Genomic DNA, 23,922 nt, shown 5'->3' with positions numbered 1-23,922 from the left:
TGGACTGAGGTAGGGGAAGGTGGCTCAGCAGCACATCCAGCCCAGCATCCTTGGCAGTCTGTAAGATGCCTCCCACCCTGCAGAGAGGATGATTATATCCCAGCAGCTCTTCCGGAGCCCATGGCATGCCAATCCCTGGCCAGCTGTGAGGCTCACTTATCTCCTGTGGTTTAGTCCCAGCAGACCCATGACTACCTTGTTCTACCCAGAGGTGGCCCTCCTGGCCCCTCTACCTTGAAGACCCGGGAAAGGAGAGAAGGGATATGAGACCAGGCCACTGACTGTGCTTCCCCACACTCCCCAATTATCTGATTTAATTTTTAACTCAGAGCTGAGTTAGAGCCAGGAGGGGTTGCCATAGAAACCGTGTCCCAGTGCCTCTGGTTGAACTCCTTCAGACGGTCCCTGTGACGCTCAGGGTACACGGCTGTGACAGAAAAAGCATGAGGCGTTAGAGACCTGACACCGCGAGTTCACCTGCATCTCATTCTAGATTTTCCTCTCCCTGGTTCCGGGCACCATCTCCCTGATCCTGGGACCAGCTGGGACCGTCAGCTCAAGGAGGGCAAGGTGGCATGTCTGCTGTCCCTGAACGCTGGGGCCTTGGGTGCTCTCCAGAACACAGTGTATCAGCAAGGGCTGTGTCAGAGACCTGTCCTGCTGTCTGGAGAGGCTTGGGTCACCATAGGGGTCTAGACAGACAGGACTGCCGCCCTCTGAGCATTCCCTCTATGAACCGTGCCTGTGGCTTCAGTAGCAATGTGTTTTCTGCAGGGGGCTCAGAGGGGACAAGATTTGGCTCTGTTATACAGGGACTAGAGCAGGGGGACCCCACTCTGACCTAGGATGAAAGTCTCTCTGGCTGCGTGGCCTTCTGTACCCTGGGAGTTTACATCTCCCTGAGGTCCGTTTCTGTCTTAAGCCCAGGAAAGCTCCCAAGGTCCTGCCCTGGGGGTAACGAGCAATCCCAGAGGCCATGCTTTCTTCTTCCTTCCCTTTTAGGCGCTGCCCTCCCAGCTTTCCCGTTCCTAATTCTATCTCCCTACTGGCTGACAGGGGCTTATTTCTAGGCCCAGGTGTGGGGTGCTTGTGCGGTATTGAAAGGCTGAGGTGGCATTCGCGAAACTCCAGCAAAGCTCCCACAGACCCCAGGTGAGGCAGCCTTAACTAATCACCTCGCCTCCTGGCAAGACAAGGGTCCTCAGGCAAGCACAGGGCGTCTTCTGCGCAAATGCAAGCCTCGTGCCACTTGGGTCATCGTCTGCCCATAGCTGCCAGGACAGAACGGTCAGGAGCTGGGTGGACACCCCAGGTGCAGAGCTAGCAAGGTCTGCTCACCTCGGCTCCATGAGCTTACTGTTCTCTGAGACTCCCATTGGTTGCCGCCAGACTGGAGCAGACAGGTTTAAAATCCCAGCTCAGCCCTGCCCGGAGCTTGTCACCCTTGTCCTGAGCCAAATCCTCCCCGGGATACTGCCTTCACATCCCTCTCAGCCCTGAGGTCCTGGGTACTGAGCAGGGGACCCATCTGTCACATAGAGCTCTCTGCACCAGGGTGACATTCCTCTACAAATGGCTCGGCTGTCTGGCGACGCAGGGAGACAGGACACCAGTCTCCCCATGCCCACATCCCCTCCCACCCAATGAAGCAAGGAAATACATAGGAAAATAGTCTTTATTGGTCTTCTGAAACAACAAACCAGAAATATAATTTTGCCTTTAAAAATCTTCTGTCTCAGGCTAAAGATATCACCACTGACAACACCCTCCCTCCCCCAGGCCCTTAGAAAATCCCAGCTCTGGGATTGGCCCACCAGCCAAAAGAGGAAGGAAGACGGTGGCCGGGCCTAGAGGATCCTGTGCCCTCTGTCTGTCAGCCAGAGAACAACCTTGAAAGCTGTCCTGAGACTCCTGGTGCACGCCCCTGCTAGTAGAGTAGGTGGTAGAAGAAAAGGAGAAGGATGCCAGGTTGTCCCGACGCCCCCATGGACACATCCTTAGTACCTGTGTCTAGCTGGTCTCTTTCTGGCTACCAACAAGGCCATGCTCAAGGCAAGGTCTCAGCCTAGCATCTTCGGGCAGAGGGATACCAGTCTCTAAGGAGGGGACAGCTGAGAACAGAGAGGACAGCAACCCTGAAAATGTGCACAGCCCCGGGGGCAAGAGTCTCCATCCCAGATAGGACCGCAGCCCCTTTTTAGCTTGGCCAGCCCAGGTGCAACTGCACGCTCCCAGGAAACCAGGCAGAGCCTATGAGCCTCTGGGAAAGGAGGTCCCCCCCCACTGAGGACTCTGAACAGAATGTAGCCATCCTGTTCCTGTCCCTGCAGTCTGTTGGGAATGTGTTGAAGGCAGCCAGCCTCGGTGAGCCCCACTGCCTGATGTCTGCTCTCCTTAAGGTGAACCACCCATCTCAGAGCATAGCCCAAACCCAGCCTGGAGGTCACAAACAAAAGATGCAGATGACAGCAGGGGCAGGAGAAGCAGAGGAACAGAAGTAAGGTTGCAGGCTGCAGGAGTGGAAACTGCTCAGGGTGCCCGGGACCTGGCAGGATGGAGGTTCCTAGGCACACCCAGGGGTCTGCAGCTGAACTCTCAGAAGCCTGGAACTTGTCCTGCGTACACGCACAACTCCTGTGTCCCTGGTAAACCTAGCAGGAGAGGTGCTAAGGTTTCCATGGCAATAGGCAATTCTTCCAGCAGCACGCTTTGGCCCACTTTCTAAAGGATCCCTGTGTTGTTGTCCAGGACCTAACCCCTGATGACATAGGAAGACTGTAGTCAAGAAGAAAGAGAGACTATGGCCTCCAGGCTGAAGGGACAGCAGGCCTCGGCCTCAAGTCCTTATGGCCTCCTTTCCCACCTGGTGTGTGTGTCTGTGTGTGTCTCTGTGTGTGTATCTGTGTGTATCTGTGTGTGTATCTGTGTGTATCTGTGTGTCTGTTGTATGTGTGCCTATGTGTGTGTCTCTGTGTGTGTATCTGTGTATCTGTGTGTATCTGTGTGTGTATCTGTGTGTCTGTGTGTCTGTTGTATGTGTGCCTATGTGTGTGCCTCTGTGTGTGTATCTTTGTGTGTGTTTGTGTGTGTATGTCTGTGAATGTGACTGTGCATGTGTGTGATTTTGATCCATGGGACTGTGACAGCCCTGTATGTGACAGTGAACTAATGTATAGAGTAAGACCCTGTCTCAAAACCCTACACTAAAACAAAAATATAAAATTAATAAACCCGAAGAACATAGTCAGAGGAGTCTATAGCAGATAAAGGGACAGAATGGCATCCACCCAAGGAAGACATTATAGTCACTTTGGTTTTTCTAAGCACTGGACCCAGATCACAGGGCTGGGGGGTGTTTGCACGTTGGCACCAGCTGCTGCGAGCCGGACAAGCTTCACACTGCAAGGACCTAAGAATATCTTTCTGTCTCCAAAAGGAGTCACAGAAATCTACCTCTGGCTCCCCTGTCCCTCCCTCTCAGGCCCTAATGCAGACTGAAGTGGGAATGAGCAAGAGGTAAGGAGGGTCACCAGCTGTGCTGGCCCTGGGCAGGAAGGACGTGCTCTGTGCAGAGCGTGGGGCCGGTGTAGGTTTCTTTCCCTGTGGCCGGAAACCTACACGGACACTCAGGTGTCCCAAAGACCAGGGGCCCAGAGAGGGCCTTCCCCGGGAACCTTTGGCCAGGGGAAGTGTCTAGAAACTTGGAAAGAGACCAGGAGGCTGCTCTACTGAAGGGCAGACGCGGGCCAGGGAGCTGAGGCAGGCAGTACCAGTATCAGGCTGAGGCAGGGCCTGTGATGGAGGGAAGGGCAGCCCTTTGGTAGCAGTCCCAAGGAGTCTCCTTGCTGTCCTACCTGGGCCAGACAGACAGCTCTCATGCCACAGAAGAGATCTGTTTCTGATCTTCATGCTCACCCTCGGGGTCCCCCATCAGTGGCTGGCGCTTCTTGAGCTCCCGGTGGTACTTGGCCATGAGGGAGGCGTAGATGCAGCCGTAAGCAGCAGCCACCACCATCATGATGCAGACAATACCACACACGACACCCGCGATGATCACGGTGCCGATGGCTCGCCGCACACTCACTGGCCGGTACCTCTGCTTCTGAGGACAAGCAGTGCTGGGCTCGGGCTCAGGCTCCACCCCAGGCTTAGGTTTTGCAGGCTCTGGACTGGCCTTAGTGCAGGGTGGCCCTGGAGCATCCATCCCAGCAGAGTTGTTCTCATCCTCTAGCTGGGAACAGTAGTTAAACATCTCCATGGGGACCGCACGCATGTCCTTCCCCCGTAGCTCCTTGGGTAGGGTGCAGGCAAGTTGGTCCAGGCGACCCCCTGCATCCAGGAAAAAAAAGAGAGGTGCTGAACCTCCAAATGGGAAGGCCCAAAAAGTACAGTCCTGCCAGTAATGTAGTCAGTCCTGATTATGGAAGAGTAAAAGGAGGTAGTACCAATGGACCAAGGACTATGATAGACGCATGTCACAGAGGAGGCCACCACAGCTGCCAAAGCCATTTAAAATGGGCATTGCCATTACTTTTAGTTCACAGAGAAGCTCACATCCATCTCATTCAAACCTGTCCCTCCAAGGTCACACTGACCTGCAAGAGCACAGCAGTTCCAGCTGGAGGCATGCTCAGGACATGGCTTTAGTACAGCAAGCCATGTTCCTGCCCAGACTGTACGTCTACTTCTCTGCCCAGGACCCAGCTGCTTGCTGATGTCTGTGAATCCCTGCCATTGCTTCCAACACAGTACCTTGGCCTGTGTTTCTTCTCACAAAGAGAACAAAAGCCAGAGCCACTGCCTCAGTCCCTCCTCCACATAAGGCTCTGATGGCCTGAGAACACCAAGAAGAGGGCATGGTATCTGCCTGGGCCTGTCAGGTGTCCCAGCACAGCGGTATCTAGGGAGGAAATCCTGAACAGGAGGCTGGAGCTGACAATACAGCTATCAAACTACCTTTATGACACTGGGGAGGCCAGATAGGGCAGAGGAAAAATATCAATCAGTGCCTAACTGGGCAGTGTTGGAGGAGGCTGCTTGTTTCGTTCCCGGCTGCTTAGCAGCCTAGACCCGAAATAATCACACAAAAACCATATTATTTAAATCACTGCTTGGCCCATTAGCTCTAGCTTCTTAATGGCTCACTCTTACATATTAATCTAAGCCATTTCTATTAATCTGTGTATGGCCACATGGTGTCTATCTCCCACGGGGCTACATGGCTTCTCTCTAACTCCTCCTTCTTTCTCCCAGCATTCAGTTTAGTTTTCCCCACCTACCTCTATTCCCTATACAGGCCCAAGACAGTTTCTTTATTAACCAATGGTATTCACATACAGAGGGGCATCCCACATCAGGGTAGGGTATGAGAGCTGGGACTAAGGACTGTCTGTAACCTGGGCAGACATACCCTGGAAAGTTGGAGACGGAGTCTGACTTTCTTTCAGCTTAGGAGAGGCTCAGCTACAGCATCACTTCCAGCTCCCTCTCCCAGCCCTGCCACCTCGAGTCCAATCTTACAACAGGCGTCCATCTTATCCCAGGATGTCCAGGATGCTGATGGAAACACTGAGATTTTCATTTAGTTTTTTAAGGAGCACAAGTCTGAAGACAAAGTCTGGGAAGCTGGCTCCAGCCTGCTGTGTTAAGGGCAAAGATGCGCCCTAAGGCCAGCACCAGGTCTTTAATTCCACCTGGATGGTTCTGGAAAAGCTGAAGTGCAGTAAGCATATAACCAAGGCCACCTTGGTTAGAATGAGGGATATACACTAGGGCAGTGAGTAGGAGTGACCTCATTTTCCTGCGCCAATGACCTGGGATTGAATCCTGGCTGTGTTGTCACCTGGAAATTATTTAACTTACTTAATTATGCCTAGGTCTTAGTATTCTTAGCTGCAAAATAAGGATATCTACCTCAATAAGCTGCTTGAGAGATTAAAACAGATAATGTGCACAAAAAGGTATTTGTAAACTGAGAACTAGACAATAGCATTAATCATCTCTCCACTTCAAAAACAGAATTATCATGGTGACTAACATCTCAAAGTACTTTATCGTTTGTAAAGTGTTTTTTAATTAATGCATCCGAGTAGCATGGAAATATTGAGTTAGTGGCTGGATGGGAAATGAACGGGGTAAGATAAGGGAACAACTGTACTATTTTTAGAATCCCAACACTGATTTGTTAATCCCACATACGCCAAGTAGCTGCCTTGTCCTGGGCACTGACTGTGTCTTACTGTGTGCACTTGATTTTATGACTACCACTAGCAAATGAGCAAATGAGGCAGTGCTTCACCGAGCACTTCCTTTACGCTGGGCACTTTTCAAAGACCTTGTATGCATTTTCCTATTTAATTCCCACAATCGACCTTTCTCCCTTTTACAGATATACCACAGAGATGTTAATTAACTTCTCAAGATCACTCAGCTAGTAGGTGGCAGGGCCAAAATTCAAACAAGATCTGACACTTTTAAACCCTGTGCTCATTTATTCAGCCTCCCATCCATCCCTGCTCTGCCTCCCAAGTGCTGAGATCACAGGGATAAGCCTGGCTAAGCATTCATTCGCTCAATTCATTTATTCATTACAGAACTTTTCCAAGCTAAAGAAAGGGAGAGGGGTCTGGAGAGGAGGCTCAGCAGGTAAGAGCACCTGCTGCTCTTGTAGAGGACCCAGGTTCAGTTTCCAGAACCCACATGGGGTTGCTCTTAACTGCCTATAACTCTAGTTCCAGAGGACGCCCTCTTCTGGCTTCTGAGGGCACTGCATGCACGAGGTGTACATAATACACTTGGGCACACACACACATATACATAAAGTAAATAAATAAAACCTTTTTTAAAGTATGGGGAGAAACCAAGAGTGGTGCTTCACAATGTTTAGGTTCAGCGTGGAATATATAGAGTCCCAAGCCTGGGCCAAGAGTCTCCGGGTTAACAACAAAGAGTTGTCAAGATGGCTCAGAGGATAAAGTCACTTGCTGACTGACCAGGCTGATGACCTGAGTTAGATCCCTGGAACATACATGGTAGAAGCAGAGAACCAACTCCTGAAACCACCCTCTGACTTTCACATGTGTTCTGGGGTGTACTGTGCACATATGTGCATACATCTGCATGTGCACAGGTGCACACGTGTGTATGCAAATAAATAACAAGTTTTTTAAAGGAGGGGGAGGGAACGGAAGCAAAAATAAAACCCTCTAGCTGCTTACTAAGTTTTCTGTCAAAAATTCTTGGGACAGGAAGCTGGCACCTCCTTCATAGGAAAATGGTTGTGTCTATGGGTTTCAGTCACATTCCGCCCTCATGTAAGAGGCAGGAGGCCTTATTATTCGCAGAAAAGGTGGTTGCTCCTCTTCCTGTCCTGCAGGGAAGCCCCAGGGGCCTACTAGTGGAATAAAGAGCACAGAAAAAGCACCATGTGTCTCTAAGTCCCCATAGAAAAGCTAAGAGACGGAGGCAAAGATACAGTAGGCCCTTAATGAGTCCTGATAAACAGAGGGGAGCGGTGCCTCCGCTGCCTGCAGGGAATGGAGGGTGGAGCCCTTCTTCCCCCTGACCTCAGCCCAGCTCTTCACACGTGCGGGGTAGGAGGGAGGACTCACCTCTGTAGGAGAACCACTCCAGCCAGTGTTTGAACTCTCGAAGGTTACAGTCACACTCCCATGGGTTGTCCCCAACCTGAAGCAGCTGTAGGCTCGCCAGGGGCTCAAAGGTCAGCCGGTCCAGGCTCTGCAAACGGTTGGAGCGAAGGGACAAGGACCGCAGAGCCAGGAGCCCGTCAAAAAGGCCCTGGGGCAGCTGGGCCAAGCCATTGACAGACAAATCCAGGTGGCGCAGCAGCGGGGCGTGCTGGAGCAGTTCCCTGTCCAGGGTCCTGATGCTGTTGTTCCGCAGCTGCAGCTCTGTCAGGTTGACCAGGTCCTGGAAAATGGACCGAGGTAGCTGGTCCAGGAAGTTGTTGGACAGGTCCAGCCGCTGCAGGTTGGACAGGTTAGCGAAAGTCCAGCTTGGCAGGGCACTCAGTTTATTATTCAGGAGCAGAAGGCTTTGGGTGGCGACGGGCACATCTGGGGGCACAGCGGTGAGGCCCAGGCCACTGCAGTCCACCTCCAAGGTGCGGCTGTCACAGGTGCAGGAGAAAGGGCAGGCAGGGAGCACCTCCACGGCACACAGGGCAATCCAGCAGGTGATCCCTAGGGAGGAGTCCGGAGGAGAGAGTAACAGGCTTGGGTTTTCCTGCCTCAGTTTCCCCTTTCCCAATTCATGCCCTAGTACCTTATTGGCCTCATTTCCTTTAGAACAAGCTACAGTCAGCTCATGGGTATTTACTGACCACACAGGAAGGTGCTCGGGAATCTGAAACACCCAGTAAAAGTATATCACACTGTGACCAAAACTGTCACCTTTGTCAGTGCAATGGCCTACAGGACAAGCCATACAGGTTTTCAGGTCTGGTTCACAGCCTCCTCCATTAAGTGTCTCTGAACTTAGATGCCTTAATGCTCCAATTGTTTACAAAATGTAGTGTTTTAAAATACCAGAGCAATTTCTCCAAGTCAATGGCCACAAGGTTTGGGTCCTTCCTGTGGAAGCCTCAACCCCAGCTGAAGCAGCTTCACACTGAGATATGAAAGGGGCCCAGAACATGCCCTCTGGCATCTTAACTGCTGCCTCATTTACCTGATTCTCATGTCTAAGCTGGGACGCAGACCCATCTCGGATATGCATCAGAGCACTGTGATAACGGTGGGGTAAACCAGCTGCTTCCAATGCTAGAAGTCTGTCCAGGATTGGCTCCACCTACCCTTGAACTCTGAAGCCGCCAGGCCTTCTAGCGTTAGGGTGCAAGGTAGCACTTCTGAGTGGGTCAAGTAGCAGGATTCTTGCCATGTCTTGTTTTGGCCCAAGACCCTTCTGAGTAGAATATGTGGATCCAGCCTATGGGCAGCTGCTGGAAGTGAGCCCCGAAGTGGGCCCCCTCAGGGGGTGGTCCTGTAGTCAGCCCCGATACCCTAGTGCTAGAGAGCCTGCCTTTCTGGGAACCTGGGACATAGCTCACACAGTTCTGTCTCCATTGAATCAGCTCCACCTTGGGTCCCAAGGAAAGCCTCCAGATGGAGAACTGACCAAGTCCAGCCCAGATGGCCCTACTTGGGTGGCTGGCAGCAAACCCAACCAGGACACCTGGATGAGACAGTCTCCAGTTTGTCTGTTGGGTGTCTCGTCATCTAAGTCCCAGGGGGCAGGCTTGAGGAGACAGGATGACACTCTCCCTGCCCTTTCCGTGGGATTAATGGCAGTGAAAAAATACACCATGAGGCTGACCCCTGAGTGACTTTGCTCCTGATGAGAAATGAGCACAGCTTGGCTATTGCGGTCACCCGGAGATCTCTCCTTGCTCCCTAAGACCACAGCTTGGCTATTGCGGTCACCCGGAGATCTCTCCTTGCTCCCTAAGACCACAGCTTGGCTATTGCGGTCACCCGGAGATCTCTCCTTGCTCCCTAAGACCACATGAAATGAGCTCCACCTCTCTGAGTCAGCATGCCCCACACCACGCACACATGCACACACCACACACAGAGAGGCACATACACACACACCATACATACATGCACACGCACACACACCCCACATACATACACAGTCCCCACACACATACCCTACATACATACACACACCACAAACACCACATACATATACACATACACCCCACACACATACACACAAACACATACACACACCACACACAGAGAGACACATACACACCACACACACACATCACTATCTGAACAGCAACACTATATTTTACTTTTAAGGAGATGCCAAGCGTGATGTGCACATCTGTATTCAGTACTTAGGAGGCTGGGGCAGAGAACCACACGTTAGACTAGCCAGCACTACATAACAACTATCTAAAGAAAATGAAAGGAGGAATGAAGGGGGCATAGAAGGAGGAAGAGAAAGAAAGAAAGGAAAGAATTGGAAGAAACCAGATAGGAGAGGAGAGGAGGGAGGGGAGAGGAGAGAAAGGGAGGATGGGAGAAGGAAGGGAGGGAGGAGATAGGAGGAGGGGAAGGGAAGGGAAGAAAGGAGAGGAGAGGAGGGAAGGGGAGGAGGGAAAGGAAGGAGAGGGGAGGGGAGGAGAGGGGAGGGGAAGAGAGGAGAGGAGGGGAGGAGAGGACTCAACCCATCATGTCAGCATCGGGAGCCACACTCCACACACTTTGCGGTGAATAAACTAGCTGCTGGAAAGGGATGAGACAACTCCTCTCCCCTCCCCCTCTTGCGCCCCATCCACCTCCGCCAAATTCAGAGCCGCAGCAAGGCTCTGGTGACAGAAAACATAATCCTGAGCTGAGAAGTGTCAGCACGATCCTAGGATGAAAGGGATCTGAGCCCCTCGGATCAGCCATACACCTGGTGAATAATTCAGGCTGTGCCATGCTGGGGCAACTGGACTGAAGGCCAGGGGAGGTCAGGCAGAGCAGTGTCCCTTTGGGCCACTTCTTACTTTTTCCTGTATAGCCGTGGGCAAACCAGCTGGGGCTGACCTTATCCCTTTGAAGAGAATTTTCACGGACAAGGCTACTTTCACTACCATGTATCTTTAATGTGCCGTGTGTACAGGGAGGAATGGACCCAGTCCCTGTGACTTCCACTGCTGCACACCAAGAGCTCCCTACAGAGCTGGGAAGACTGCAGGAGAGAGATCCTGCTGGGGCCTCTGGGTTCATCCAGCAGAGGAGATGGCTGGGGCTGACTGGGACTGCGACCCAGGAGGAACTGATTTCTGTCCCAGCTCGGCACATGCTGCACATAGCACAGATCCCAGTTAAAAGGAGTGAGACTGGACCACTCTCCAGCAGAACCCTTGGCTGGCGACTGCCAGGGAACGAGAAGCATGAGGCAGAACCAGCTGTCCAGCCTCCCTCTCCCAGCCTCAGGAAAGCACACCGCAAATGGACTGTCTTTACTTAGCAAGGCTGTGAGTCTGAGCCTCCAAAGCAAGGCCTTGGGCACCCAGGAAGGTCAGATAGCAAGCTGTCATCCCCCTGCCCCCACGCTGGACCCATACTCACAGGAGACCTGCCTCCACTGCAAGGCAAGTTTGTTCCTCTGCTCTGGGCCACTGCCTGGTGCCAGCATGGTGGAACCCACACTCTCTGCAGCTCTGGAGAGAGAGAGCCCCTCAGCACGCACCAGTTGTCAGTCCTGAGAGAGAGAGGGGCAGGAAGGGAGGGAGATAGGTGGAGCAAAACATTTGGAGCTTGTTCCAGCCCAGGGGTTAGGGACAAGGCCCAGGTGGCCCTTTACACTCCTCATTCCCTCCCTTGTTGCTCTCGCTGTGATACTCTGTAGGGAGGGGGTCAAGAGGAGCAAGCAAGTTGTTTGCTTCCTAGGGGCACTGCGGGGCACAGTAACTCCCGGCTGAACCCCAACTCAGCCCCCTCTTTCCCTCCCCTGCCTTTCCCTGACTCCCCCCCCGGGGGGGGCCTCTCAACACCTTGGTGGGCTTTACAAACGACTTCACAGCAATATTGCTCCCTTCCCCCAGGCTTACCACGTCCCAGGTGGGAAAATCAAGGCATACTTCTCCTAGGTAAAGGAATGAGGCCCCAGCTCCTGGTCCCCTCATTTCTCCACCCGGATCACCCCGTCCCAGCTTACCATAGCCGTGGGGAGGCAGAGGCTGGGCCCTTCCCTTCGTAGTGCTTGCTGACGAGATGTGAGTTGCTGTGCGGCCCCTGCTTCTGACCCCACTGTCACCTTGAGGTGAATCACAGTGAGCTGTCTTCTGCCCACTAGCCGATCTGTAACTATTTCAGCTCGAGGTTGTGTGTGTGGGGGGGGGGTGGTCCTGCTCTTCGGCCGCTGGCCCGGGAGAAACTGAGGCCTAGAGAGGGTGAAATGGCAGAGGGCTAGAAGTATGTTAAGTGTAGGCAGCAGGTCGCTCTTCCAAGGCAGAAGTGGGCTCCTTATCCTTTCTAGGGTCTGCCACAACCCAGTCTCCTGAAGGGGACCCAGGCCTTCTTAGCACCCCAGTTCCCTCCAGACATAGGTAAGAGCTATGAGCCTGCATCTTGTCATCTCCATCAGAGGGGAGGCTAACACCACTGCAAGGCACTAGGGACAGTGGGAACCAGAAAACGGGTCATATGGGGAGGGGGCTATCTTGTACCCCAGCTCCCCTTTAGCTCCCAAAGGGCACTGTTTCTGGAACCACTACTCCCTGGATAGCAGCAAGCGTGGCCTTCTTTGACTACCAAGTTTGTGGCCCCTGTATAGTTCCGGTTGCAGCCTTCATAGTTCCGGTTAGTCCCTGAGCTCCCAGCAAATGGTGAAATGGAGCTGACTCTGAGGAGGTGACCAGAGCAGCCAGGATGCTTGGGGCGTTAGAAGCCTGCACGGCCTGGCCGAGGTTTCCCTCCATGTTTGGGGAACACTCCCATTGCATTCTCTCATCCTAACCCCATTTTGTTGGTTTACTGTTTTGTTGTTTGTTTGTTGTCTGGGCCCAGGCTGTCTTGGAACTTGTTCTGTAGACCAGGCTGGCCTCAATTTTGCAGAGATCTGCCTGCCTCTGCCTCCCAAGTGCTGGGATTAAAGGCGTGCACCATCATGCCTAACCCCCCATTCCACTCTCTATCTCACTCCATCCCACCCTAGTGATCTTCAGGAAGCCACCAAGGTGACCCCATGCTGAAGTGATCTATGCGGCCCTCAGATACTCTGCTCTGCTCCCAGCAATGGCAGCTTGCTTAGTGTCCATCTGCCAACCTTGACTTTACCTCCCCTCTTCCCATTAGGAGGCAACAGCTTGTGAAAGGTCCAGCAGGTGCTGTACCCCAAAACTGAGCATGGTTGTAAGTCATCCATGGAGGCTAAGGGCAGAAGCCTGGCCCTTGCTGCCATATTGTGGGTTACAGTGGTTACAGTGCCTTGACCTCAGTTCTGGTATTGTCCTGGCTCAGGGGCACAGGCAGAGTCTGTGGTTCAAATCCATGACCTCCATCTCCTTCCAACACTCTGCAAACTCTGCCCTAGCTTTCCAACTCCAACAGTGACAATCCGATGCTCAGTGGGTGGGAACAGAGTGGGCACGTAGGAGGTACACATCACCTAAGGAATTTCGGCAAAGGTTCCCACCTCATCTTGAGCCCACGATGGGCATCTTCATCACCATGTGAGGTCAGTTTCACAGCCTCCTGAGCCCGATGTAGGCTGTGGCCAGTCTCAGGTGCCCGTTCCATGTCATGCCCACTGTATTCTGATTCAGTAGATTTCTGCCCCTTCTATGCAATGCCCAAACAGACCTGCCCTCTGAGAAATCTCCCTCTCACTATGGCCCCCAGCCCTGACCTTCAAAACAGCAGTCACACTACAGGTCACAGCACCTGTTAAAGAGGAGGTAGGTTACAGCCACCCAAATGTGTAGTATAACCAGTTTACCAAGGTTACATGGCAAGTGAGGATGAGTTACAGCCCTCTGAGTCAGACTGTTTACCCACTTCCTGACGGCTGTCAGCCTGCAGGAGTCCAGAAAGTGAAAGGCTTGTGTGTGCACAGAGCTCTCGGGCACAATCTTGAAGCATTGTATGCAGCAGAGAGAAGTGGGCACAAGGAGAAATATACGACTAAGCATGTCATAACACGTGTGCTTGCACACATGCCTTCCCACACACAAATACCAGATCTGTGCAGCTAGGCATGTACATAGGCACATACATGCACACCCATACACACACACATGCCTTCCCACACACAAATACCAGATCTGTGCGGCTAGGTGTGTACATAGGCACATACATGCACACACACACACACATATACATGCCTTGCTGGCAACATTCCAGCACTTCATTCAGGCAGCAGAGGGATCCTCACAATTCCAGCAAACCCCAGCAAGGGGACACAGGGACACTTCCAGCCTGGTAGGAAGATCTGCTGAGAACCCCACAAGGCAGCCATGAAGACAAGCCAGTTTTCTTGTGCAGCCTAGGTAGCGCTGAAGGCCCAGGGCAGCTCCTGCTCCCATTTCTGTGTCCTCCCACAGGGGGACAGGCTCTACCTGAGATTACCTGAAGGTTCTTCCACCCACTCTGCCCCTTCAGCGCCATCCTGCCTATGATGGCCAGGAACCACGCGTGAACAGTGCAGCCCAGGGTGTTGTCTACCGAGATGGCAGAAAGGACTCTGGTGATTGTTATCCTCTGGAGAAAAGAGGACACATCTAGAAGTCACCGCGGCTCTCTCTAGGTAGCTGATCTACCTCCTCTGATCTGTGCCCCCACCCCATGATGTCAGTGCCTTCCGGATCCTTGGATCCTCGGAGCGAGGTTGAGAGGGGCGCTTCCTAGCCTCTCCACCCCAAGCCCACCCACAAACCACCCAGCCAAAGACCTTTCCACCCTGAAACAGCAGAGATTCCTCAGGAAAGGGGTGACCTATATTGGAAAGCAGAGGACAGATGCTGTTGCTGCTGCTGCATGCTGCTAGAGCCACTGACTAACTGCTGGAATAAATGAACACTCTGTGGGAGTGGGAGACAGAATAGAGTTGGAGGTCCTGCCAGAGGATCCTCTGTCCGTCTACCAGATCCCAACACACACATACACACACACACACACACACACACACACACACACACACACACACACACACCTCATGCTGCAGCTCATGGGCACTGTATTTGGGGCCTGCTAGGAAAACTAACCTGTGTTTGTTCTAGCCCCAGGAACAGAGAGCAGAGGGACAGGGACTGGGCCCAGCAGGGGGTCCCAGACTCCTCTGGGCTCTGGTTTAGAGAACGGGGTGATAAGCTAGGAGTGGCCAACCTTGGTACCTCCCGAACCAGAAACATGTGATATTGACTCTGGTGGGCTGGTGAAAGCAGATAGCCTGGAACCTTTCAGAGATGCAAGTCTCAGGTCCCACCCAGACTCGCTAAGTGAGAATCTGCCCAGTACTAAGATCTCTGACCAATCGGGGACATACTCAGGATTGAGGAGTATAGGACAGCACTCTCAGCCAGGGTCTAGCAGTTACCCATCTCTAGGCCAGGGAATTGGAGACACCACAGGCTGCAGACAGTGAGCCTGGTGGAGCTGGAACAGAAAATGGCAGATATAAAGGAAAAATAAGTCTGGGGCTCACCCAAAATCTTAACTAACCTTGCCTAAGGCAGAGCAAGACAAGGGCACTAACCTGAGGGTCTCCAAGCCTTTACATGTGAAGACGCCAATGGCTACAGTCAAAAAACTACGCGGTGTTCTTGGCGTTCATACAGTCCAGTAAGATTAGAGTAACTATCAGCATCATAGGGAAACTGAGGCATGGAAAAGCTTGGGAAAATGGAAGACTTTTAGATTGGACTTGAGTTGCCTGACCACAAAGTTGCTAATCTAGTTGTCCATCCCTCGGTTGAAGGTTGAATCAGATACAGGGACAGACAGCCCTCATTCGTATAGGACTTTACAGTTTATCTCATCACTGTCTCACTGGAGATGAGCAAAGAGTCATTCCTGTCCCCATCCTACCCATAGGCTGAATAGCCTAGAAAACCACTCCTGGCTGGGAGCTGGGGGGTATGATGGGGCGGTCCAGGAGTGAAGGGTTGGAGCAGCAGGCCGGCGAGGCAGGAGCGTAGCCTGGTGCAGTCTGAAGCCCCACATGCTCCTGCTAACCCAACGGCTGCTGTACCCATTAGAGCTAGGGCGTGGGAGCTGTTTCCCCTGGAAGCCCAGCTGCCCCCTCCCCCAGCCTGGAGCCGCCAGTCAGACTTGCTCTGCAGAGCATCAAGGTTAGGTTGACAGAGTACACCTGCTACCTGCTCTCCGATTTCTCCCACAGATGTAGGCCTACTCTCCCTATGATGTGTGCTCACACTCAACTAAAATTGAAAAAAAAAAAAAAGCCACCTCACCCCAGGCGTGGGATCCACAGCATTCCTCTGAGTTCCTTCTCAGTAACCCACAGTACCCCCTCAGGACCCCTCAAATCAAGTGTGCACAACATGCGGCCTGTGAGTGCCCTCAGCTCCCTGACGCCTGGGCCAACTGCTGTGCATATCCTCCCACGAATCTCCCCCAGATCAAGGCTTCTGCACCAACGCCAGCTCCATACACCAAGAGGGGGAGCAGAAAGGGCATGCATGGGCTACTCTACCCCCTTGGTTCTTCAGGGAGGCTCAAGGCTAGTGGGTGGCTGAGCTAGGGCGGGAAGCCTGCAAGTCATCCTGCCCCACCTCTGAGGACTTCCAGGGAGCCTGGACATCTGGTCTGAGCAACTGGAATGCCATGAGGCCCAGAACACAGAAAAATGAAATGTCCCCTGGATTGGTGTCACCAGTCTGGCCATGAGGCCCTTCTAAGAAGTACCCCCACATCTGCTCATCAGTTACCCCTCAGCACATACCACCCGGTGAAGCAGTTTCTAACCCCCCCTCCCCCAATAGATGTCTGCTTGGAACAGCCACACACCCGCGCCCTCCCTCCAGGCTCCTCTCAGCACACTGCCGTCTCACTTCCAGTTTCCTTGTCAAATTCTCCCTGCCTCTGACAGAAACCCTGGGAAGCAGAACAGGAAGGTCCTTGAGTCACCCAGCATACACCAGGGTTGCTCTGGGAAGCCAGAGAGTCCATTGAGGACCCAGAAGGCTCCCATGGTTCACTGCCTCCCTGGGCAGAAGCCAAGACAGATCACCCACCCCACACCCAAGTTTCACCCTGACTCCCCCCTCTTCCCAACATTGCACACACATGTACACACACACACACATACACACACACACACACACACACACACACACACACACTAGTTCCCTCCCTCACCGCCCACCTGACCAAAGCAAGACCCTGGCTCTGGGTCTTCGCACTTGAGAAATGAGAATAGGGTACGCTTGTCCTGCAAGCAGATATATCCTCTAGCCAAACCTCAAAGAACACAGCTAGGGGGCTTAAGAAGCCCGCCTCTTTGCCTGCCCTGCCTGGCTTTCCCCGGCTCCCTCTTCTGGCAGAGACGGAGCCCTCCTGCAGTGGGAAGGTGGGGGTGGGAGCGCTGGGCTCTTCTTGGCAGCTTGGAAGCTGATGTTGGATTTCCCTACCAGCTGGACTTCCCCCGCCCAGGGCCACATGCCGGCTCCTTCCCCTCCCCCACCTGCTGTAGTTATCTAAGCTGCGGGCCTGTCAATCTGAGTCACACAAGGCAATGCCCAACAAACCCTGGCAGCCTGGTGCCAACATCCCCACCACCACCCTGGAATGCAGACAGCTGGGGGTGGGAGGCAGAGCAACCAATCAGAGCCCAGTCCCAGACCTGCCGGCCATACAGGAATTTGAACTGCAGATTCCTGGGCAGAATCCAGCATTATGAAATGGGCCTGGGGCTCCTGAAAACCAATGTCCTGCTCCAAGCCGGGCATCCGTGCCCATGAGGGCCAAGCAGCCAGGTGAATGTGACCTGGCTGTGCACTGCCCCTACACTGAGTGCCCAGTGCTCCTAAGGCGTCTGGCCCACCTGCTGCAAAGGCCATTATGCAGTGGCGGGCCACCTAAGCATCTCATGTTCCTGGTTTGTCTAGCTCTCCGGTGTGCTAAAATCAAGGGCTGGGTTTGTAAGGAAGAAGGGTGCAGACACCCCTTCTTCACTCCCAGCCACACCCCCACCAGTGAGGCTCCATCAGGACTGCAAAGACTGTTCCAACTAGCAAGGGCTCCTTTGCACCCTTGTCCAAGGACAGCTACCTGAGGGCCAGCAAACCCAGCCAGAGCAACTGGTATAAAAGTCCAGCCCTTGCCTCGCTCAGTGGGGTCCTCCACCCTCCGGACCCATTCCAAGCCTCTCTGTGTGCCAGCCTGTCTCCAACACCCAAGCTGTCTCCCTCTCCTCTGGCTTGCCGCTCCTCCTGCTGCAGGGACATTTCTATGCTACCCGGGGCCATCATGTGGCACCGACTCTGCTCTCCTCCCTGTCCCCTCCTCCCTACCCACTCCTTAACAGAAACCACAGCTATGTCCCCAGCACTGAGGGGTCAGAGTTTCTAATGCTCTGTACCTTTGGGTTGCCCAGGTGTCTGGTCACCCCACCCCACCCTGCTAACCCTGCCGGGCCAGGTGGCCCAACGTAGATGACCCTAGTTCCTATATTCGGTCCAACCTCCTTTTGCGCCGACCCATTCTCTCCCAGAAGCTCCTCGCAACTCACCTTTTTGCACTGGGACCTGATGCTCAGACCAGGTAGCTGGACACGGGCAGCTCGGCAGGCAGGACGCGGGGATGTCGGGTCTGGTTCAGGGCAGCGGGAGCTTGGGCAGCGCCTGTGAAGGAGGCGGACCCGCAAGCTGAGCTGCCGCTGCCGGGGAGGGGGTTGCGGGGTCAGCGACACACTGAAGCGAAAGAGGGAGGGCGGGAGGAAGACAGACCGAAGAGGGGGAGAGGCAGAGGGAGCAGAGCGCGCGTGCTCAACAGCGAGAGAGAGAGCAGAGGGAGGAGAGCGCGCAGCGGAGTGACAGCTGGGGCGCATCTGCGATGGCGGGCACGCGCATCGGTCGGTGAAGCTCTGTGGTAGCAGGAGAGCGTTGTGGGTGAATCACCCCTGCCCCAGATCAAAGGAACCGTGCCTCCTCTTACCACCCAGCACTCTCACTAGCGGCCACCTCTGTCTGTCCATTTGGAAGGCAGGATCTTTCAAGGAGTACAGGACCCAGACCACAGCTTCACGGACTGACTTGGATCCCAGACCTGATGGGACACTGGCTGTCTCCTGTGTCAGAGCCCCCTCTTTAAAGCCTGACTTCTCTTGCAAGAAGAGTCTTGAGGGTCCTCAGCGATGCGGAGGGAACCGAGGGCCTTCTAGACAGGGGGCTGAGCCTCTAGATGTGACCACCGTTGGCCAGGACTATTTAGAACAGGGTGTCAGAGTAGGCAGCTGCCGCCTGAAGGACGAGATGCCGGACAAGCACAGAGACCATGTGCCTCCATGCCCACAGGGTACCCTGGGGGAGCCAGCTCCTTGCTGGTCTAAAGGATAGTCAGACACGTGAAGGGAAAAGCTGCATCCAAGGATGCAAAGGCCTCCAGGAGCCGAGACAAAACCTGTCTAACAAACTGCTGTTCACCAGGACAGTGTTCCATCCAAAGATGAACTGAGCCGGGGCTAAGACAGCCAGCCTTTCCTGCCTGCAGCATGAAACCCCCCTCATTCCTTTACATCCTGAAAGTCTGTCTGTCCGGCAGATGTTCTAGCTTGTAGGTAACATAGCAGAGGTGTGTGTCTCAGTGTCCTTCATGTTATATTCAGCGCTGGGGCCAAGGGCTGGAAGCCTCTTGATTCAGGATTGCTATCTAAGAGAGCTGTGCAAGCCCCCATCTACTCTGAAGTCCCCTGCACCTACCCTTCCAACAAGGCAAGCCGCCACTGCCCTAACACACTCCTACCTCTTGTCTCAGGAAAACAGGTCCTTTAGGAGCTTGGTGCTCTCTGCCCATAGTGATCCAACCCCAACTTAAAAGCTCAGCTTCAGGCTGGCAGGATGGCTCTACTCATAGGTTATGGTACCTGCCATCAAGCCTGATGACCTGAGGTTGATGCCCCCAGAGGCCACATGGTAGAAAGAAATAACAGACTCCCACAGGTTGTCCTGGGAATAGATGGACACACACACACACACACAAGTAAACTTAACATCAACATACTAACATCCCCTCTGCAGAGATATTTTCTCTGGGTCATTTTATGGTTCTGATCACAGAGAAATTTGGTGGCTTTCTGTCTTGTATTGTGAGCTATTTGGGGACAACTGACCTTACGCTCTCCCTATCCCCCATAGTTCTAGGCCCTCTTGTTGGCTAAGTCTATACTTTTGTTAAGTAACTGGTAACCTGGAGTCTGGCTAAGTTCTTGTCTTATAGACCAAGCAGGTGGGTTGGGGTTCTGCAGTTGCCTCCAGCCCTGGAATCCTAGGACCCTGGTGCTCACTGAGTGCTAATGCTGCAGAAATCAGGTCCCTCCTACACAGCCTCTGTTCAGCTAGTCATAGGCCAAGAAGGTTCACCACAGGTGCAGAGGGAGTGTGTGTGTGTACTTGTGGTACATATGTATGTCTGTGTCTGTGTTTATGGTACATATATCTCTGTGTGTGTCTGTGCTTATGGTAAATTTGTGTGTCTGTATCTGTGCTTGTGGTACATGTGTGTGTGTGTGTCTGTGCTTGTGTCTATGCATGTGTGTGTGTCTGTGTTTGTGGTACATGTGTGTGTCTGTATCTCTGTGTGTGCTTTTGTTTGCCATTCCTGGTGACAGAGCAACACCGTAGAGCAAGGATATATGTCCCACTAAGGCTCCAGCTGCCTGTAGTCCTCCTGGAGTGCTCTGTTAGGCTATGGGCCTGAATGCGAGGACATTAAAGCACTGGGGTCTTAGAGAAAAACACAAGAACCCTGTGGAGAGATAGCAGGAGGGGAAGACAGGAGGCAGCCTGAGGCAGGGAGGACAAGGACAGGGGAAGGACCCAGGTAAACTTTGGCAGGTAGAAGGAGATCTGAGATTCATCCTTCCTTCATGGCAGCTCCCTCACAAAATAAGGCCAAGGTATAAAACAGGGACCCATCAGACCCAACCGTAGAGAAGATCACTCAATTACACCCAGGGAAACCAAGCAGGAAGCCTCCCCACCCTGGCCTCTTTGCCTGTTTCGCCTCATCAAAAATTCTGGGCAGATGCAGCCACACAGCAGGTAGCAGGAGGTGACCCAGGAAGATGGTTCTCCCAGGCACTCCAGGATCTCCTAGAGTCCATCATCCCAGCAGAACAGGGGCACTAGGCCTGAAGGCTGAGCTCTGTAAATGTTCTATGGCGGGATTAAAACCTAGGAGTATGGAAGGAAGAGCCTCTGGCAGGAAGACTCCATTGTTGAAGGCGATATGTGTGCCCCCCCCACTGCTCCCTTCCCACTTCTGTGTCAGCCTCTTGCTCTTCTTACCAGAAGGAAGATCCGCTTTGTTTCTCTCATTTCCCAGTGGATTGCAGAGGGACTTGGGGCACGGGTCACACTAAGCTGACAGATTAGTGTGAGTGATAACAAGGAGTCTGGGAAGGTCTGAACCTTTGCAGTCACAGAAGTGAGGTCACTGCTCCCCCCCAGTCAAGTGCTGGCACAAATTGACTAAGAAACATTTACTGAACCCTGTTAAGTGACAGTGTGACTCTAGATCTAAGAATCAGGGCTCAGTCCGTTTGCCCTCTGTGAACCCCACTCCACAGGGTGAGATAAACAAATCATATCACTTAGGAAATAAAGCAATACTAGAGAGATCATAAGGGCGAGGAGGAGGGCAGCTTTATCTGGGGAGAGCAGGAGGTCTCTGCCAAGTGATGAGGTTGAGTTGATTACAGGCAAGTTGAGTTCTAGGTAGGAGCATTCCAGAAAGACACTTGACCCTGTACGAAGGAACTGACCCTGTTCAAGGAAGACAACAATTGAGGCTGAAACCAAAGACACCAGCAAGGCTGCCTCGTGGGTTTGCAGGGATCTAAATTTTGCTCTAAGTGGGAAGGCAAGATGGGGTCAAGTAAAGAAGGGATGGGTTTTAGTCTTCAGGGAGATGACTGTGGTGACATGGAGAAAGGCCAGAGTGGGAATCTGGGACCCTAAAGGCACAGGGCAAGAGAATGTTGGCTTGGCCGCCATGGTCACAGCAGAAAGTATTTCTGTATGGAGTCCTGGAACCAAGGTCTTCAGAACGTAGGTGGACAAAGAGAAATGACAGTCATGAGAAAAATGAGCCTTGTAATGCAGACTATACAAGACTACTTCAGGTAGCGGGTAGGGTAGCTTCTGAACATGTGCAAATGCTTTTGGAGCTATCAGTAACACAGGGGCTTGGGAAGCTACTGAGATATTCCAAATTCTGAAAGGATAGACAGCTGTCTTTGTGGTGTGACCACCACTAACCCGCCCTTTGCTAAGCCCTCATGTCTACCCAAGTAGCCCTGAAGCCTGGCTTTTGCTGAGGCAGAATCAAACCCTGCCTTCTCCAGACTTCCCATATGAGAGTCACAGAGCTCAGAAACTGTGTGAGTCTGTGGGACACACCCTGAGCTGCAGAAGAGAGAGCTAGAGTCTCATTCTAGAGCCAGTCTGGGACCCTTTGACCACTGGAGCCGGGTGATGGAGGAGGGTCATCTGTCTTATCTGTTGCTTTCATTGGTTAATTAATAAAGAAACTGCTTGGCCTGATAGGTCAGAACATAGGTGGGTGGAGTAGACAGAACAGAATGCTGGGAAGAAGGGAAATGAGGCAGATGCCTCAGACAGATGCTATAGCTCTCCTCTCCAAGATGGACGCAGGTTAAGATCCTTCCCGGTAAGCCACCACCTCGTGGTGCTACACAGATTATTAGAAATGGGTTAATCAAGATGTGAGAGTTAGCCAGTAAGATGCTAGAGATAATGAGCCAGGCAGTATTTAAAAGAATACAGTTTCCATGTAATTATTTCGGGTAAAGCTAGCCGGTGGCTGGGAGCCCTTCTGGGTGGCAGGAAGTGGCCCGCAGCTCCATCTACAGCTGGGGATGAAGTCGAATAAGCTCCCTTAGCTCCCAAGGAGCTGACTCTCCTCAGTATCAGCACTTCCGCCCTGTAATAGCCCTCCGAAGCAGAGTTCAGCACTGTTTCTGTAGGTGAAGGAAGTCTGTGTGTGATGAGCTCCAGGGTAATCCTCCATGAAGTGAACAACCACACTCGCTGGGACAGAGCATTTGCCCACTTGGGACGACATGTCACATCTGTGTTTGTCACGGATCTACCTGCCTCCTGCCTTCACCTACCCCTTACAGTCACCTGGACCTTCAGGCTCAGCTGTCACTTTCACAGAGGCTCCCCAGACCCACCTCAGAAATCCGGAGACTGTGGGGGAGGGGAGGGGCCTTCTAGGACCTCAGGTGTTGCTGTTGCTGTTTTAACTGCAGATTAGCCGCAGGATGCTACTGTCCAACACGGAAGTTGCCATCTATATGGGGTTAGCCACATTTACATTAAGATAAAATAATACTAAAAACTCAGGCCCTCAATTTCAAGAGCCACATATGGGGTCTCCGGCAGCCATAGTGATTAATGGCTACCGTTTGGGACAGGACAGGTGTAGGACATCCCCAGCATCTTATAAAACCCATCTACATGGGGAGGCTTTGGGTCAGGGTCTCCTGGGACCTGCTACAACATCACCTATTGCCACGAGAAATGCAGGCTCCCAGGCCTGGGCCGCCTCCTGGGTGGGAAACTCTGCAGTGACTTCACCTGCCCTTCACGGGGCTTTGGTCTAGAATCCAGACCTTGCACCATTTCCCTCCTGTCTCAACAGTAGTTCAGGCTTGTACAGAAGCAACACAAGTTCAAGACTAGCCTGGGCAACTTAGCAAAACCCTGTTTCAAAATGAGAAACACCAAAAAGGCTGGGTCTGCAGCTTAGTGGCAACGGCAATCTCAATGCATTGCTGAAGAAAGCCAGATGTGGATTGTGGCCCTGGAGAACCCAGCGCAACAGCTGCACTGGCTGGAACACTGCTGGCATGGCTGCTCCCTAATTTCTTTCCCCCTCAAACCTTCCCAGGATACAGGTGCATCGTGGAAGAGCCATGAGGCCCTCAGAATCAGAATGGCATCGAGTGACTTTAGACTTTCTTAGGCAGGTGGCAATAATGATTGAAAACCCTGAGCTTCCCCATGCTCGGAATGTATGAGAGGCCTGCCAGGCCTCCGAGCCAGACACAGAGGGAAGAACTCAGAGCTATGCTTCAGAGGTTCAGAGCCTGTTCATTGTTACTTCCTGGCTGGCAACTTAGCTGAGCCACATGGAACCCCTGCTCTCAGCTCTGTTCCCTCATCCTGTGAAGTCTAAATGAGGCTAGTGCCAG

General features: G+C 52.9%; 2 protein-coding genes across 4 annotated transcripts in view; one reads left to right on the top strand and one right to left on the bottom strand.

Moving 5' to 3' along the window:
* Positions 1 to 23,922, top strand: part of Cacna2d4 (calcium voltage-gated channel auxiliary subunit alpha2delta 4) — a 104,071-nt gene that overhangs the window by 67,245 nt on the left and 12,904 nt on the right. The window lies entirely within an intron of this gene.
* Positions 1,660 to 18,469, bottom strand: Lrtm2 (leucine rich repeats and transmembrane domains 2). The gene is made up of 5 exons (XM_057779981.1): positions 18,214 to 18,469; positions 11,680 to 11,905; positions 11,091 to 11,223; positions 7,611 to 8,201; positions 1,660 to 4,329 (listed from the first exon to the last, which is right to left on the bottom strand). The coding sequence occupies exons 3-5, from the start codon at positions 11,155 to 11,157 to the stop codon at positions 3,875 to 3,877; spliced, it is 1,113 nt and encodes a 370-aa protein (XP_057635964.1). The 5' UTR covers positions 11,158 to 11,223; positions 11,680 to 11,905; positions 18,214 to 18,469; the 3' UTR covers positions 1,660 to 3,874.

The sequence above is a fragment of the Chionomys nivalis genome, chromosome 1 (genome assembly GCF_950005125.1).
Source record: "Chionomys nivalis chromosome 1, mChiNiv1.1, whole genome shotgun sequence".
NCBI classification, from domain to species: domain Eukaryota; kingdom Metazoa; phylum Chordata; class Mammalia; order Rodentia; family Cricetidae; genus Chionomys; species Chionomys nivalis.
Note: the sequence above shows the minus strand (reverse complement) of the source record. Positions and strands in the feature narration are given on the sequence as shown.